The sequence below is a fragment of the Vulpes lagopus genome, chromosome 12, assembly GCF_018345385.1.
Source record: "Vulpes lagopus strain Blue_001 chromosome 12, ASM1834538v1, whole genome shotgun sequence".
In the NCBI taxonomy this organism is placed as follows: Eukaryota; Metazoa; Chordata; class Mammalia; order Carnivora; family Canidae; genus Vulpes; species Vulpes lagopus.
The window spans coordinates 3,590,639-3,610,045 of record NC_054835.1 but is presented as its reverse complement, the minus strand read 5'-3'; the positions used below and the strand labels follow the sequence as shown (position 1 = coordinate 3,610,045).

Genomic DNA, 19,407 nt, shown 5'->3' with positions numbered 1-19,407 from the left:
GAAATGCTTCTAATCCAGCATGGTCGATCCATTGAGAGAAGCAAGGCCCCAAGGAAGTTGCAATGAAAGAGCTCTTGACTCTGACAGAGATTTAGGCAGGGCTGCAGAGAGGAGGGGAGATGCCAAAAGATGTGCCTCCCTACTCCTCCCAGGAGCCCATATGTGAGGCTGGGTATTCAAGAAGAAATTTGTTCTAAAGAATTATGATGCTCCTGCATTTTCTCCTGCACAAAGAAGGAAATCTCGGCTGTACGCCCTTTCCTTTCCTCCTCTTGGCACTTTCTGATTGATGATTGGAAATGATGGCAATACATAAACTATTTTTCTTTTTATTTTATGACCTGGTAATAGCAGTAACATATTTCCAGTAAATGTTTTCTATCGCAATAAAAAAGTTGTAACAAGACTAGAAATGGGTATAGTTAAACCCTAAAGAAATCATACTTTCAGAACTGTGGATTGAGGCGGTAACTCTGTAAATCATTTAACTTAGAAAAAGGTCCTCCTCCACCCGAACAATTCAGGGCAGGCAGCCTGTGTTCACTTTCAGTGCTCAGCAGATAGGTGCATGCCACGAGGGCTTGGAGAACCCCCAGTTTGACCCTCATAAAACCGACAGCTCTCTCTCTGTCTCCTGCCTGGCTTCCCCCACCCCAACACCTTTACTCCTCTTCGAGCCAAAGAGTCATCTCAACCTTAAAATTCTTTTTTTCAACCCCCAAATCAAGAAATCATAGCATGCTCTTTCTGGAATACAGCATAGTAGTGTGGTTAAGAGCACAGGCTCTGGAATCATACACCTGGATTCTTGTCCTGGCCACACTATGGACACATGATTTAACCACTCCAGTTTTCTTCTCTGTAAAATGAGGATTATAAGGAGGCCTCCCCAATAGAGTTTTATGATTCAGAGTGCTAATGCATGTAAAGTGCTTTGTTAAGGGCTGGGAAAGTCCTCAGTGTCATTCACCGTTGTATGAAAAAAGGGTAAATTGATGATTTTGTTTAATTTGCATAGCAGTATAACAACCAACATATATTGTGTGCTTTTTATGTCGTAGGCATCATGTTACACATAATCTTTGCAGTTACTCCACAAAGGTATAGATCGGTAATGTGCCCAGTGTCACATTGTTTGTAAAAAAGCCAATATTTTAATCAAGGTCTTTCTGACTCCAAAACCATTGTCTAACCACCACCTGTCCACCTTCTAGGATTAGATACTCAGCAGGAGCAGAGATGGTAAAACTAGTCAAAACTACTCAAAAGTAGTTCTGTCTTATGCAATCATGGCCTCCTTTGGCAAATAATGATTTTGGAGCAGATGATGTTGAGAAACTATGCTCTAGGAGTTCCAGGGCCAGGCAAAAAAGAGAAATTCCCTTTCCCTAATTGCACGCAGAGCAGCCTGCTCCTCAGCTGATCCTTGTTTAGGCCCTATCACTCTCAAAAGAATGAATGTCTGCTTTTTCTGTTTGTTTGGTGTCCTTAACATGCTCTAAAAATTAGGCCTTTCCCAGCCTTTGTCTTTAATTTCTGATTCTAGCTGACACCTTCATTAATGGTCCAGTACAAGCTTTCTGTCAACTTGAAGACTACTCTGTAAAAGTGGTTTTGCTGTCCTATCAATAATGGTCATAATTTCCCCAATACTCTCATCAGCAGTGAATTGAGTCTTGTAGCAAAGAAATGGAAACCCCAGTGCAGTGGTTTTAAAGTGATTTGTCTTGTAGACGGCGTCTTATTTCAGTAAAATCAGGTCAGTGCAGCACTGCTGGGTCAGATGTAAGTCTGATACAAATTACTTGGAGGAAATTGATCATTTGAACATTAGGTTATTTTTAGCTACTGTAGCTTTTTAATATCTCTTTTTTTCTTTATTTACATCTGTTTTAATAAACTTTAACCATCATCATCAGGGAAATTAAATGTCTTCTCAATTTCAGCCTAGCCTGTGGAAGGAATACCATCTCCCCACCTGCCTTCCCTGCATGGTTGTAGGGTTGGCCGCAGTTCCTGCCTCGTTTAAACACTTAAGCCCCACTCCTCTTCATCCTCTGGCCGGCCCCATTCTGGCGTTTGTTTATTGCACACACTGGCCCCTTGACCAGTCTGTTCTTCATTGCTATTGAAAGTTAATGGGGGCAAAATTGCATTCCCAAACATTTGAACCTGAAGTGGCCAGGGCCGAACTTAGTTGATCTCTGGTGATCGGTTCAATTTAGTTACGATTTTTTGCCATTAGGCTGGGGCTGAATGATGGTGATTTGGTTGAGGCCAAATGTCTGAAGAAAATTGGCTCTCTGATAAGAGTGCTGTTATCAGAGGGGGCTCCCTTCTCATTTACATTTAGATGAGTATTGATTATTTATTTACTCAGAGAAGTGAGATTCGTTTCCAATCTTATCTTTCTCGTCTCTGCTTGTCAGCAGAAAGAGAGATAGAGCTCCTGACATCAGACCAAGATAACAGCACTTTGTAGTAAAGATAAAAGTTGGAATGGGCCTTTTTCTAGTCTTGACTGAAAGGATAAGTTTTAAAAATTAGAACTGATGGGTCATGCTTTCAAAACCTTTCCTGAAGGTTTTGTAGTTTAACTAGGCAGGAGAATTGGTTTATTGGAACAGCCTTGGTCTTTCTTCTTTTGTAATAGGAATTGTATTTAATTTGATTATATTCGGCTGATTCACTGAGAGCAAATTGTGTATTGGCTTAGAAGAGGCTAAAATGTGACCTTATTGTCATGTCACCTTCCTTTTTTATTATTTAAATTCCAAATTATCGGATCTGAGCCTCAGAGGGAGTATAAGCTACAGTGGCTATCACTTGAATATAATTCAGTGCTTACATTAAGATCAAGCAGAAAATGATTATAGTCTCCCTTAGAGGAAGAGTTATAAGCAATGGCATTGCACTAAATGCAGACATTTTAGAATAGCTGATGTTGGGTCTGAGCTCTGATACAGACGGTGTCAGCTTGTCAGGGGTGGCTTTGGCTCAGTGAAGAGCTCACGATTCAGTGAGTCCCTGCCATGGAGCAGGTGAGGCTTGGCACAGTTTGCCTTGGATGAGCCTTCCTGCCATCAGCCTCCTCTGACCCATTGTTCACGGTGTCTTCAGAAGAATCTTACCATAGTGTAAAGCTGACAATGTCACCTTCCTGCTCTGTTAGCATCCTTTGCTGCCGGACCTTGACCAACAGTCTTGGCCAAGCATCCCAGCCTACTTCTCCTCTCACCCCAACAGAACCTGTGTCTTTTCCACACTGAATTTCCCTTGGTCCATGTGGGCTCTTCATTACCTCCTTGCTTTTGGACATGCTCTTCCCTCTGTAGAAATGCACTGTTTCCCCTACTTCACCTGGCCCTGAGCCCTCCTTCAAGAGTGTGCTCAGATGTTCCACTTCAGGATAGAGGAAGTTCGTTGTTTGCCTCTTCTGTGCTTCCACAGCACCTGATCTATCCCTACTTGGGGAGGAGCACTGACTCAAGCCCTTGGATAACGTCTGCTCCTGAATGTGCTGCCACCTCCTCCAGCCTACCTGAGGGCGGGAATCGCTGATTATTCATCTTTGTGGCTGGGTCATCGTTGGTGCTCAGGATACGTTTGTTACATGATGTGTGGGTGGCGTTGTAACATCGCCTGTCCTTTGATACCTGTGCTGCCATGGTTGGCTCCATGACCTTTACTCATCAGTTTTAGACTATATTTATTGAACCTGAGCCTAGGGAACCTTAGGACTCCGGGCTGCTGAACAAGTCTGATTTTGTAGCTTAGAAGCAAGCTTGCTTAAATAGATATGCACCATCTCCCACCCTGCACCCCTGTCTTGGACACACATGAGAAACAAGATACCACATCCGCTTTAACACCAGCATTCCCTGCCATCATGCATTTTCCCTTAATGGGGCTATTAGCCTGTTGGGACTCTTGGCCTAGGGTTCCACCTGCACCTCATCTCAGCTAGCTCTGTCCCAGCCCGTACTAACAGTAGTAGATGCTGTCGCTGAGCACTGTGCCGAAGGAGTCAAGGATTGTCTCATTTAATCTTCATAGCAACCTTCCAAGAGAGGTTCTATTATCTTCCTTTTATAGATGAAAAAATACACAGAGAGGGACCACTGGGTGGCTCAGCAGTTGACCGTCTGCCTTTGGCCCAGGGTGTGATCCTGGAGACCCGGGATCGGGCTGGGCTCCCTGCATGGAACCTGCTTCTCTCTCTATGTCTCTGCCTCTTTCTGTGTGTCTCTCATGAATAAATGAATAAATAAAATCTTAAAAAAAAAAAAAAAGGAAAAGAAAATACACAGAGATTAAGTAACTTCCCCAGAATGCATGTCTGGACGTGTTACTCCCTGAGAGGGTGCAAACACCTGGATTTTTCGCTCAGAATCCAGCCTTTCCTCCTCCTGGCTCATACTTCATATTTTTCTGGCTGCAAGAAGCTCTTCCAGATTAAAGCAGCTCTTTAAGCTGGTGAATGGAAGATGATTGACATAAAGGCACATCCGTGGAAGTATTCAACCTTTGACTTCATCATTTTTCTTTAGGCAGGTGGTCCTCAAATTTGTTCTGATGCTCAGCAGTAATAGCAATAGGTTAATTCATTTATATCTCACTTCAATCCAAAGAACATCTGCAATATATACATCCTTATAATAGGATAAAAATACATGAATTGAAAAACTACATGAAAGGAAAAGGAAAATAAAGATCCAATCATCACAGAAACTCATGCCCAGTCAGCACAGTTGGATCACATGTTTAGTGCTGATCTTCCTCACAGGCAAAGGAGAAAGAGAAACCATCACTTAGTTACAAGAGTTATATTAAACTGTCTGAAGATACGAAAGAGCAGCCAATAGCTCCAAGAAAGCACAGCTTTTCCTGAGAGTGAGGTCTGAAGGAGTTTTTCCCCTGCATCTTTAGAAATAAGAGGCAGAATGTATGTATGTATCCACCATCTAACAGATTTTCTTTGAAACTTATGTGCTGAGATGTTTGCCTCAGGTTTACAAAATCCCATAAAAATCCTGCCTGGCTGTTATAACTTGGGACCCTCCCAAAGTGCCCAGAGCATTATTTTGTTCCTAGACCATCCAGTGACATGGTGTTACTGCAATAAATACATCATTAGAATACCCAAGCAGGTTTTCCTGTCTCGGCACAGTAACTGCTTCCCAGAATCCTTCTTTGGTGTCCACATCCACTGCAAAGTAGAGAGCATGTGGCTTCATGTGCAGCTGTGATATTTGAAAATCTCTTTCCATAGGTGGATGTTGCCTTGAGAAATACATACTGTTCAGTGGGAAGGAGACTTTTATATAATCATTTCCTTGGAAAAAATATATTAATAGAAGCTGACCTCGCAGCTTGTCTTTTTAAAGTGGTTTTAGCTATTTTTTCTTTTCTCCCATGTTAGCTGCCTGAAAATTAAGCATTTGATAGAAATTCTAGGTTGATAGATCTAGTAGGTCTAGGTTGTCATAATCTCAATTATCAACACCAGACATTTATTAAGAACTTGTTATGAGGGAGGCAGTATGGTTTGTACATATTATAGAGTGCAGACTAGGGCAGCCTGGCTGTGAGTCCTCATTCTGCCACTTCCTATGGGACCTTGAGCTGGTTATTTAGCCTTTGTAAGTCCCAGTTTCATCCTGTTATGAAATGGAATTCATATTCTTTACATCTAGGATGACAAATCAGGTGTTCTGTATAAAAGGCCTAGCACAGTACCTGGCACACAGTCAGAGGCCCTGCTATGTTCTGACCTCTTAGTATTGATATAGTCCAGTGAGGAGGCTGTGGTTGATAGCTGACACTTATATAACATAATTAGTGTATCAGACACTGTTCTAACTGTTTTACAACTATTAACTCATCGAATCCTCAGGTAGGCCTATGAGGTATTATTATCCCCATTTTACAGATGAAGAAACTGAGAGAGATTGAGTTGCCCCAAAATCATACAGCTGAGTTGATCAGCCAGGACTAGAGCAAGGCAATCTGGCCCAAGTCCATTCCCTTAACTACCAGGTTATATTACTTCTCATACATATATGGCCTAAAGTTATCATTTGGCTTTTTCACGGGGAAAATGTGTGCAACAGTCTTTCTTTCTTTTTTTTTTTTTTTAAGATTTTATTTATTTATTCATGAGAGACACACACACAGAGAGAGAGAGGCAGAGACACAGGCAGAGGGAGAAGCAGGCTCCATGTAGGGAGCCCAACGTGGGACTCAGTCCCGGGTCTCCAGGATCATGCCCTGGGCTGAAGGTGGCACTAAACGGGCCGAGCCACTGAGGCTGCCCACAAGAGTCTTTCTGTGTGAGATATCTCATCCACTGTTTGGGCAAGAATTAGGAGTGAAGTTGATACTTATAGGAGGCAATTTTCAATTTGGATTTTGATCTCAAGTCTCATCTACAGCTTAGCCACCCTACCTTCCCCGGAATCCTTTGCTATGCCCAGAAATGGGTTTCCAAATAGGTCTTCAGTTTTTATGGAAGAGCAGAGGGAGTACCTAGGGTAGAAGGTAACACTCAGAATTTCAGTTAATGACAAAACTGGGCACATATAGGAATATTCTTAAGGAAAGATGAAAGGAGAGTCTTCCTGGATGGATGGAAAAATAAGGTGATCCTGTCTTCATAAGGATCCAGGATATAACCATTGGACAGAATATTTAGTATGTATGGATTTCATAAAAATAAATAATTTCAGATCATTTTCATTTTGAACTTATAGAAACCACAAGTTAAGTGATTCAGAACCCAAATGAAACTACAAATCTACAAAAATTTATACTTACGGTATAAACTATGGCCTCTTTATAATTGTCCAGTAATTTATAGTTTGTTAGAGGAAGAAAGGTTCAAAACACAGGGGCTTTAAAGCCTAAGACACTTGGGGTTTTATTTCCCCTGAGCTACTTCCTACCTTTGTGTTCTTGGGAAAGTTACTTCATCCTGCCAACATTCAGGGTCCCAGTCTGTCAAATGGGGATAATAATATCTGCCTCTTAGAGCTGCTGTCAGTATACAGTAAGGTAACGTGTAGAGTGTTCGGCATATAATGGCCATTCAGTAAGTGAGCATCATCATCATATTAGGCTTCAAGGAGAAAATCCTAAAGCTACTTTCACAAAACAAACTATTTTAATAGAAATATCTGCAAGACCCAAGAAACAAAAGAGGGTGAATGGTTGATTGATGGCTGTTATGGCTTTGAGAAGTGGTGCAGGGGCTCATCATGCTTAGAGACAAGGAACCCTTGCTAGTACTCCCTCCCTCCCCTAGTTTCCCTCATCACGTTTTCCAGGCAGCCACAGAGACTAGAAGGAAAGAGTGCAAAGGAAAACAGCCTGATATACACCGCAATGCAGCCAGGCCTTGGGTCCCAGCGATCAGGAAAGTGGTGGCTTATTTATAGCCTAGCTGCCAGGTAGGCAGACAGCTGTAGGTAGGCAGAGAAACCTAGCTGACAGGTAGACCAAGAAGCCCAGCCCACTGTGCACTGTGCTTAGAGTCCGACTAAGCAAGTCTAGGTTTCAGGATTACCTAAGATGAAAATAACGATCTGCATAAACAGATAAATGTCTGATTTTGATTAAATTATCACATGTGAAAGACCTGTTAGAGATGCCACAATGTGTGATAATTGTGGTATCCTCAGAAAAATGGCATAGGAAGAAATCAGAGGACTTGTAAGTATATATATGATGTATTTTAAATTATAAAAGTAGCCTTTTTTATTATAGGAAATGTGAAAAATACAGAAAAACACTAAGGAAAAATAAAATACTCATTATCCCACCATCCAGTATTAGCACTATTCACATGTTGGGAATAACCTTGCAGTCTTTTTTTCCCTTGTGACTTTACCCATATTTTTTCACAATTGCAATCTTCTGCACATGTTGTGTTATAAGTTGCTGTTTTCATAAGATAGCATATTATAAACATGTTTTATAAAATTAGATATTTTTGCAGCATCACTTTTAAGATCTTTATGGTATTTCACAATATTTTGTTTAACCAGTCCCTTGTTGTTATATTTAGGGTGTTCCCAAACTTTGGCTGTCATAAAAAGGTGAATTATTGTGGCTAAACATTGTACCCAATTTCACCCTAAATTCATAGAGGTGGTTGTCAGTGTCTTGCACACTATGTTGCTGGGAGGTATTCAGGGCAGTCCGAGATGGTTTAACCGGCCCGTGTCTTAGAAAGCAGCTCTCTAGGTTCAGTGGCGACTCCTTTACCCTAATGGGCTTGAGGCCCACAGCTCTGAAAGGTGGGTGCTGGGAGGGGAAAGGAGAGGGTGCATAGGAATCTTCTTACCAGCTGAGTTTCCTGAAAGTTCAGCTGGGCATGATTTTTCTGTGATTACTTTCCCCAGTGAGTGTGGAAGCATCAGGAATCAGCAGCAAACATGCCTGGTAATTGACAGATGCCAGTGGTAGGTGACAGATAATCAGAGACTAGGAATCACCTGTGTTTCCATACCTTTATTTGCTAAATATTTTCAAAATGAAAATTAAAGGTTTTATTTTTTTTTAATTTTTTATTTATTTATGATAGTCACACAGAGAGAGAGAGAGAGAGGCAGAGACACAGGCAGAGGGAGAAGCAGGCTCCATGCACCGGGAGCCCGACGTGGGATTCGATCCTGGGTCTCCAGGATCGTGCCCTGGGCCAAAGGCAGGCGCCAAACCGCTGCACCACCCAGGGATCCCCAAAATGAAAATTTAACTGTGTATGATGTTGAAATGCAGTATCCTCTTGACCTGAATATAGCATTTTAGAGTTTATAAGAATTGTGTAGTCTTCTGAGCATGTATTTGCATAAAATTGGAAAAGTGTTTTGAGCACTATTGACTTGGTAAAAGTTTAAGCACTATAAGTAGTGTACAAAAGACTATGTACAAGAACTCTGAGTCTTGCTAATGACATACCAATTAGAGAAAAGATGGGCTCTCCCATGAAACTGACATGACATGACAGTGCTCTCAATGAATGTAGAACATAGGGGAGGAGGATGACATGGAGGAGGTGAGTGAAATGCCTCTGACTGGTGAAGGAGTGGTACTGGATGTGAATAACAAGCTGACAACAGCTGAAGAATATATCTAAAAATATGTGTTCCGCCTGGGAGCCCCGGAAGGCCTCTGATGCTTTCCTCAGATCTCTTACACCTTTCCTCCTTCTGACCAAACACGCCTTTCATAGTCAAAATAATAAGACAGTTTCTTATGCCTCTAATCTTTTCAATAACCATTAACAACATGAGCAGTCTTTTGAATCTGATCATTGGACCCATTAGGTATTATCTGAGAAGAACAAGATTGTCATTTGCCTTGACAAAGAAATACATGAATAAATGTATAAAATGCCCCAGTGTTTTATTAAGATCTGCCACAGCCCCCCATGTGGCACAGGCTAGCTAGTATTCCCGGTTTTCAGTATTATTGAATCTGTGTCTTTGTGTTTTCATGAATGTTCAACAAAAACATGAATCAGCAGACCCTGTCTTTCTATCTCTGTACCCAGAAATCGGAGTTGTTTTTTGTCTCACCAGCTTTTTAAATTTTTAAAGTTTTTGGGCTGTCATCATTTTAAGAGTTCTAAATATACTTTATTCCTGCTTATAAATGACTATTCATTATTACATAATGATTTTTAATAAGTACTTCTGTAGGACTGCCTCCTATGAGGCAGATGCATTACTAAGGATTTTTCCTGTATCATCTGTAATCTTCACAGTAATCCTTAACATATAAGTGTTCCCCCATTACGTATTAGGAAACAGAGGCTCAGAGAGGGTGGGTTATCTCCTTATATCTGAGAAATCATGTAGCCATGAAATTCCAGGTCAGGCCAGCCCAAAAGCCATCTACCTCTCACCTTGTTTGGGGGAGCTGAGCAAAAACAGAGGAAAATAGAACAGTGTATAAAACCTTACAGAAAAAACAAAACAAAACAAAAAAAACCTTACAGAGAAAAACTCCAAACTCTTCCATCTTGGATAGCTAGACCCCTCAGACATACTTCAGTGTTTTTCTAATGCTTTACCAGCTTTTCAGCCAGTATATGGTGTTTTTTCAATGCTAAATTCATTGTTTCAGACTTCCTCCCCCCTCCTGCCCCTTTGATCTTCCAGGCCCTCAGTACCGCCTAGAGAAGCAGAGTGAGCCCAATGTCGCCGTCGACCTGGAGAGCACTTTGGAGAGCCAGAGCGCATGGGAGTTCTGCCTGGTCCGCGAGAACAGTACGTTGGCCTCCTCGCTCCATGCCCACTTTGTCCGTTGCAAACATGCGTAGGAGTCCTGTGTTCGGGAATACTCACTGGTCTGGCTTCGCCAGGCAGATTTGAAATGACTCGGTTTTCCAAGGTAGATCTCAGCCTTTGTGCCAAAAGTGTGTCCCAAAATGAAATGATTGATTTTATGCATTTTGGTAAAATGTCTGCATCCTGTTTAGCACTCTGTGATTAATATTTTTCTGGTAAGCGGTGTCTTCCTAAGTTAAGAGCAGCCTTGGAAACAACAGCTGAAAGATAAATACGAGGCCTTTTCTAAGGACTATTTTGTATATAAAACAACTGGCCTTGTCAGTATCACTACCATGACTTTAAGTTTTAGAAAATTCTGTTTGCATACTCATTAGCAAGAAGCAGTGTAATGGTTCCTAGAGCTATGCTGTATGCCTTTTTAAAACTTCAATTTTTTTCTTCTTTAGTTTCTGTGTTGTGAATCTTTGCCACTCCCTCTTCTGTGCTCCCACTAACTTAGGGGACAAGAATGTAAAAACCGAGATTATGGTAGCCAACTCCACTGTCGTTCCTGCTTACACAGGCTGTTTCTTCTGTGAGGAGCACACTTTCCCCCACTCTGGTTAACTGTTTCTCATCCTTTGTCTCAATTCACATGTCACATCTTCAAAGAGGCCACCTTTTTTTTTAATAAATTTATTTTTTATTGGTGTTCAATTTGCCAACATATAGAATAACACCCAGTGCTCATCCCATCAAGTGCCCCCTCAGTGCCTGTCACCCAGCTACCCCCATCCCCCGCCCACCTCCCCATCCACCACCCCTAGTTCGTTTCCCAGAGTTAGGAGTCTCTCATGTTCTGTCTCCCTTTCTGATATTTCCCACTCATTTTTTCTCCTTTCCCCTTTATTCCCTTTCACTATTTTTTTATATTCCCCAAATGAATGAGACCATATAATGTTTGTCCTTCAAAGAGGCCACCTTTAATCCCCCTACTCCCCTTACCTGAACCTGATCCATTCCTCACTTGGTACCCTGTTCTATTCTGTCATAGAGTATACTACTTTTTCTTCATTATATATAGTTCTCTTTATAATTATATTTTTTTTCTCAATGATTATTTGTTGTCTGTCTCCCCCACTAGGTTATTAGGTCTGTGAGAGTGTCATTGACCCGTACCATGTTGTCCCTCATTATTTCAGCAAATATTCACTCATTATCCACTATAGGCCAGTACTGTAGGATCTTAGTAAATGTAGATTGACTGAATGAATAAACGGCAGTGTTTAGTAATGCCACTGACCCTCTCAGCAAGACCAGCTTGCTACTCTCTGACCACGGGGCCCTGACAGCCTCTGTTGAAGACTCATGCACAAATTTTACCAGGATGGTGAAACATGATCTTTGCATTTAGCAACACAATCTAAAGGGCAGAAAAAGTTGGTATCCCACAGTCTGCAGCTAATTATAAGTATCTTATATAAATATACAAAGAAATAAAAATCAAGAGGATTCCCAAATGGTAAAAAATTCAAATAAATAATAAAAAATGTTTATCCCTATCAACAACATAAGATAAAAACATTTTATTTTTTTTTAATTGATTTATGATAGTCACAGAGAGAGAGAGAGAGAGAGAGAGAGGCAGAGACATAGGCAGAGGGAGAAGCAGACTCCATGCACCGGGAGCCCGACGTGGGATTCGACCCTGGGTCTCCAGGATCGCACCCTGGGCCAAAGGCAGGCGCCAAACCGCTGCGCCACCCAGGGATCCCAGATAAAAACATTTTAAAGCAACAATGGAATACTCTTCACCTATCAAATAAGCCAGGTATTTCAAAAAAAGAGCCCATATGACTGGAAAGAAATAGACATATTCAAACACCAGTGACTAGCACGAGTTAATGTAACTGTGAGAATCAAGAAACATAAAAATGTTTTCCCCAGCATTTCTGCTTTTGGAAATCTGTCCAAAGGAGAAAAAAATCTAAAATGCAATAAGTATATATGTATAATGATAGTTGTTAGATATTTATATTATTTAACACTAGAAGAGTAGTTAGATGAAGTGTATATGTATACTTTAAAAAATTGCACAGAGCATCACCTTTTGGTAAAGGCAGACCAAGTAATTTGAACAAATTCTCCCAATGAAGGTAACTTAAAAAGCTCATTAAAATCTACAAATCATCACCCTAAAGTTATCAGAAAGCACAAGATAGAAAATAATTAATGGCCTATATGTGGGAGAAGGTTGAACCAAAAGAACTGAGATTAATACCTAAGAATAATTTTACCCGGATATCATCTGAACTTGAGGGTTGCTCTATGTAAAGGAAATTTTATAGCTTTCAGATTCATATATTACAAAAGAAGAAAGGCCAAAATATAATAAATAAGCATTCAGCTCAAGAAATTAGAAAAGAAACAAAATAAAGAAACTTAAAGAGAATTAAAGGAAGGAAGTAATAAAGAGCATAAATTAATGAATTAGAAGATTTAAGGACATCAAAACCAAAAATTAGTTCTTAGAAAACATTAATAAATTACTAAACCTCTGACGAGGGATCCCTGGGTGGCGCAGCGATTTGGCGCCTGCCTTTGGCCCAGGGCGTGATCCTGGAGACCCGGGATCGAATCCCACGTCGGGCTCCCGGTGCATGGAGCCTGCTTCTCCCTCTGCCTGTGTCTCTGCCTCTCTCTCTCTCTCTGTGACTATCATAAATAAAATAAAATTCTTAAAAAAAAAAAAAAAAAAGATTTAAAAAAATAAATAAATAAAATAAAATTTAAAAAAATTACTAAACCTCTGATGAAATATATTAAAGACAAGGAAGAAAAATAATAGAAACAAATAGTAATAAAATTAAAATAGAGGTATACTTTTATTGCCAAGGATCTACGTACGGTTATTAAACAACATGAAATTATTTTGAAAACCTCCATACTAAAAATTGTGAAAATGTAGATGAAAAGGACAAATTCCTTTTAAAAAAATGACAATTTGCCAAAATTGACACAAGAAGAAATAGAAACCTTGAATATACTCATAACTATTTTGAAAATTGAGTTCACAATTAAAAACCTTCCCACAAAGAAAATTCAGGCCCAATTTATTTTGCTAGCTAGTTGTACCAAACACCCACGGAAGAAATTACTCCAGTCTTACATCAGCTGTTCCAAAGAATAGAAAAAGAAGTGTCACTCTCCATTTCAGTTTAAGAGACTATCTCAGTCTTGTTACCAAACCCTATTAAAGACAATGCAACACAGAAAATTTAAATAGACACTATTAAATTTTTGCAACACAAAAACTTAAATAACCTAAACAAAATCTTAAATTAAATCCAGTATTATATTAAGGGAATAATAGAGCATTCCCAAGTTGGATTTATTCAGAGAGTAACAAGGTTAGTGTGACATTAGAAAAACCCAGTCAAGGGTTGCCTGGATGGCTCACTCAGTTGAGCATCGACTTTTAGCTCAGGTCTTGACCTCATGGTTGAGTTAGAGCCCCATGCTGAGCATGGAACCTACTTCAAAAAAAGAAAAAAACAGTTAAGATAATTTGCCACAATAACAGATTAATAATCATCTCAGGAGATGTTGGATATTATTCAGCCATTATATATTGCATTTACCAAGAGTTTTCATAATGGGAAAAATAACTTTTGATGTTATATTAAGGAGGAAAAATGTCAAGGATACAAAAATAACACATAAGGACTAATATCAACTATGTAAAAACAACAACAACAACAAAAAGAATAAAATGAAAATGCCAAAATAGTAATAGTGGTTATCTCTGACAAGATTCTGAGTAATTAATTCTCCTTCCTCTTTATACTTTACTTACACTTTCCAGAGTTTCTGTGATGAGCATGCATGACTTTCTATGAAGAAAAACCAAAGAAGCAATAAAAATTACATAATGAGACCAGCTCTTAGTTTAACAGTACTTACGAAATTGAATTCTCAAACCATATATATAGTACTACACTATGGCACACCAAAGGGAGAATTATAACAACACACCCCTTTGTAACTTGTTTATCTATATTTTTTTACCTGATTTAAATGGATAATTCCTCCCTCCCTATCATCTTCTTTCATTCTTTTAAGAATCTCCTCTAAAACAAACTGGGGAAACTAATTCAGATAGGAACTCTGTAGTGGATTCTATTTCAGAATGTTGACTCCTTGTTATATGATTAAGATGAAATGTTATTTGTTAGCGTCTTGATAAGTTTTTTGGACAGGTAATACTTATCCATGTTAAAAAAAAATTGCTCAAATAACAAACTATCTGTGATGAAAACTTCATCTCTCTTCTCTCTCCTAATTCTCCTTCCAGAGACAACAGTTGTTTCCATTTTCTTCTGTATCTTTCCAGGGATCATCTGTGTATATGCAAGCATACTCTGTATAAGGATGTGAGGATATACCCACACATGCATGTATATGCTCACACATATACAATGTATGTGTGTGCACACATACACATATATACAACAAATGTGTGCACATCTGTACTTCCCTGTTTAGAAACAAATGAAGACAAACTTACTTAGTGTTCTCATTTTTTCTTTTATCATTTTTAAATTTTTTATTTATTTGAGAGAGAGCACAAGCAGGGAGGAGTGATAGAGGGAGAAGCAGCCTCCCCGCTGAGCAAGGAGCCTGATGCAGGACTTGATCCCAGGACCCTCAGACCATGACCTGAGCCAAAGACAGATGCTAACTGACTGAGCCACTCAGGCGCCCCTTCTTTTATCATTTTAACAATACATTTGTAGAAATTATTCCACATTAATCCACATGTGTGTAATGTACACATAAGTGTAAATTCAACCTTTTTCAACTGTACCACAGTATATCATAGTATACTGTGATTTCAAATTAGTTTTTTTTTTTAATTTTTATTTTTTCTTTTTTAAAGATGAGGCTTATCTCTCGTCCTAGAAAAGAGACACTATGAGGATTGGTAGATAAAGCTTTGAAATCTGAGGCTCTTATTCTCACTCCACTTGTAAGCATGAGCATAGTTTTAATAAATTGTCTGACATCTGTGAGCCTCAGCACCCCCATCTTAAAGGATTTGCAAGAAATTCCAGCTTTCTCACTCTGAGTCAAAATCACTATGTTTGTAAAAGAAGCCCTTACCAGCATTTACAAAGGACACAAGGCAGTCAGTGGTTTGGAATCAGTAGAATATTATAACTAATATTTGTAAAATGGAAGTAAATTATAAAAGCAATTTATTTCTTTTCTAGAGAAGGTTTTTAATCTTTTGCTTAATTTTAAATAGAAATTCCAATGAAGAAACAAATATTGTTCTCCCATAGCTACGTATTAGGAAGTTGGATTGAGACAAAAATAGTTCAGAAATAGAATTTTTTTTCTTCTATTGGTATGTTTGATCAGGACAGGCTTGCTGTCCATAAAGCCATTTTAGAAGTGAACTGAATTATGAGCATCTATTATGCAATGTTTAAGAGACTTCGCTATTGAGCCAGATTGCCTCGGTTCATATTCTGACCCTGTCACTTACTGACTGTGTGACCTTGGACAATTTACTTAGCCTCTCTTGGGTTTATCTGCCTTCATAAGGTTGAGAGGATTCAGTGAATTTTAATAATCATAAAGCTCTTAGAACAATGCCTGGCACATAATAAACACTCAATAAAAGTTAGCTATAATTAATAAATAATGAAAACAGCCTTCTGTGGCTGACAGAGCAGATGGGCCACAGATGTGGAGGTCTGGAATCATAGACCTGCTGGGGCCCTCAAGAAGGTGTATGATGGGGGCAAGAACTGATACAGAATGGAGGGAGGAAGGGGAGTGGAGGGCAGACAAATCCGTAAGTCTGTGTCATAAGACCAGAGACCTTAGAAGCAAAGTACTTTCCAGCAAATGTGCTTTGGTGTCCCAAAAGAGATGTGTACCTTGTAAGTAAAACCATTTGATTGAGCATACTGCCATAAGAGTGGATATAAGCCTTTCAGTTTTTCTTCCAAGGAGGGATGGTCATAACTTTTTATATCGATCAACCACATCAAAAGATGTTTCTTGGGCAGCCCGGGTGGCTCAGCGGTTTAGCGCCACCTTCAGCCCAGGGTGTGATCCTGGGGACCCGGGATCAAGTCCCACATCAGGCTCCCTGCATGGAGCCTGCTTCTCCCTCTGCCTATGTCTCTCCCTCTCTCTGTGTCTCTCATGAGTAAATAAATAAAATCTTAAAAACAAAAAAAAGATGTTTCTTAAATTACTTATTCAGGCCTTCTATTGTAAGGCATTATCCTAGACATTTTGCAAACACTCTCTTGTAATTTTCACAACCACCCTATAAGATACTGTTCTAATTGTGGAGAGAGGTTGTGACTTGTGCAAAGTTAGCTAGCCAGCAGATGATGGAACCAGAGTTCTAAGTCAGCTGATTCCAAAGCCCACCGTGAGATTATTGGTAAAATAACCTAAATTTTCAATCCTAAGAATTGTGATGACAATTGTCTTCTATACAATGAGAGAAGCTTGCTAATAATGAAGCTGATATGACAAGAGTTTCTGTCTAGGGACTGAAAGCTAATATTTGTGCTTGGATCTTGGCCTAAATAAGAAAATGACAAGCCAAAGTCCTTGAGCTTTCCAGTTTGGATTCTTGTCTGATAATCTACTACATCCTTCAGCCAACTGCCTGCCAGAAGCTGGAATCAGACCAGAAGGAGGCATGAGTACATTATAGAGAGGATGTAACGTTAGAAGACTTCCACTCTTGTCCAAGCATCTATATAAATCCTGGCACCAAACTGAGCCTCAATTTCCTTTTGTGCCAAATGTTGCCAGTGACCTTTTCTCTTATCCACTGATTATATGTAGGTAGTCCATCCAGGTCCTTCTTAGAAGAAAAGTGCAGCATGAACCAACGTGTTCTTTCCACAACTTTCAGAAAGAAACTCAGGAATTTTCCATCATCAGGGAAACAGGTCTGAAATTAAACTGGCTTTACAGAGTACCAGCAAAATGTCAGACACTGTATCTTTACTCTCTGACCACTCCAGAGTCTTTCAAAAGCGCTGTCCTTTAAAAGCACTGTCTCTCTGCAGCCTCTCACATCAGACAAATCATGTCACTTCTCTGAGCTTCAGTTTCCTCTGTAAATAGAGGTGGTTGAATCTTTCACAAGGGTTTTTTGAGGATTAAATGAGATACAAGTACCTTCATTATAATGACCTTTTAGGTCACTGTGCTCGTCATCATTATTTTATAGAAGCAGAGGCATGCACATGATCACATGAATAATAATCAGGGGTGGGAGGCTTGGAAAACTGTCTTATGTCCAGTAAGTTTAGTGCAAAGTTGAATCTGATTATTTTATTTCCTGAGTAGAAGTTATCATACCAAGAGGCTTTGGTGGTTCTCTAGATATCAGTTCCACTTCCTTTGATCTCCTTTCCTTTTCAAGGAGATCTTCCATTATTTCAGTGCTTTACTGAAGTCCTCAATTCCCTTAATCTATCCTGAGGAAGGCTATGCTGAGGAAGTCTCAGCTCAAGGTGGACAGTCATGTGCTGGGGAGAGTATCTCTGGGTGTCAGTCTATGGGAGGCCTCTTCTAGTTCCTTTAGTTTCCCCCTTGAAGACCAGAAGAGGAGGCAGCTTCCTGTGCTCAGGAAGAGTCTCTCCTTTCCCCAGTCTGACCACTGACTCCTGTGATGGATTGACCCACCCCCACACTGGACTGTGACCACTACCACTCCGCCCCAGGGCAGGGACCATGCGGGTGCCTCTGGCCAGGTATGGTTCATTACCCTGGATGGAGTGAGCCTTCTGAGTCCCTGGCATCAAGGAGGCTTCTCACTAGGGCTCCAGGGGGCAAGTACGTGATAGCTTTTAAAAACAATTTGGGATTTGGGTGAGAATCTACTCTCATGTTTCTTCATGGAGGTACTTAGGCTTCTGCCCCCACCCATTGCCTCCCCCCCAGTACTACTAAATATAAAAGGAAGGCAGGAAGCAACCATAGGCAGTGAATGACTGTTTGCTAATCCTGATGTGTTTCTAGTTTCTCTGCATGGTGCTTAATCATAGTGGGCTAATCCCTCCTCCTGTGCTCTGTGCCAGCCCTGGAGACTCCCTGGTGGTTCCATTTGGCTTCTGGAGGCTTTCTTTAGCTACAGATTACTAATCTCTCTAATTTCTGTCATGTGATTTAAATACCCAGGCTTTAAGCCTCTTTTATTATAATGCAACAGCAGTCTTCAAATGCAAGAGAAAATGTAATCATGCAAATAACTCTGTTTACAAATAGAAATGACCTGCGGTATACATGGTTCAGATTTTAGGTTGAATTACTGCTGAAAGCCAGTTACGTATCTGGCTTTGGTGGGGGAGAAGTGTTCACTCTAAGGAATTTTTGTATGGGTGAGGATTTTTCCATGTAGATATGGATAATAGCACCCCTGCTTTGCTGCATGCTAACAGAATTTAAATAAAACAGAAATATTGTCCCCAGTGTAAGAATACCTGAGTGTTGGCACCTCTTGCTTTCTGGTTAACGTCGGCTGTTGGTCGGTCACATGTTGTAATGAAAAAGGCCAGATGTTTGCAGGCACTGTGTGACCATGGGCTAGTTGTTCTCTGTGAACGTCATTTCCCACCTGAAGAGTGTGATGGTAACCTCTGTCCTGTAGGGCTGTTAGGGTGATATCGTGTATGCTAAGAGCACAGGGTGAGGTGTATGCACAGTGCAGGTTCTGGCCAGGCCCAGTATTTGTTTGTGTGCCCAAGACAGCACGCAACTGGCCTAGTCACCATGGCCAGTGCACGTGTGTGGTGGCTTTCCCCTCCCTGTTACTCCAGTTTTCTCACTAGCTCTCGGACTTCCTGCAGGCCCCTTTGACAATGGCCAGCACCAAGGGAACATGGTACCTGGGGCAAAAATCAGTGCTGACCTAGTCCAGAGGCAGACTCATGCCCTGTCCACACCTCCTTCTTTAGTAATGAATGTCTGAATTGCACTTTTCCCTCTCCCTTTCTTGAAAGTTCCCCCCTTTTCATTTTATCATTAGGTAGTAATTAGTATTCAAGGGAAATTGGTCTTAATATATTGAAATTGGTTAAGTGCATTTAGA

At 40.2% G+C, this 19,407-nt stretch overlaps 1 protein-coding gene across 10 annotated transcripts in view; it reads left to right on the top strand.

The window, feature by feature from the left end:
* The window catches only part of MAPKAP1 (MAPK associated protein 1), a 255,649-nt gene that overhangs the window by 180,369 nt on the left and 55,873 nt on the right, over window positions 1-19,407 (top strand). For 9 of the 10 annotated variants that reach the window (XM_041723817.1, XM_041723813.1, XM_041723816.1 and 6 more), the window contains one exon: window positions 10,164-10,271. The exons of the other annotated variant lie outside the window; for it this stretch is intronic. In XM_041723817.1, coding sequence (XP_041579751.1) covers window positions 10,164-10,271 — 108 coding nt within the window. The remainder of the gene's footprint in view (window positions 1-10,163; window positions 10,272-19,407) is intronic. 10 annotated transcript variants of the gene reach the window in all.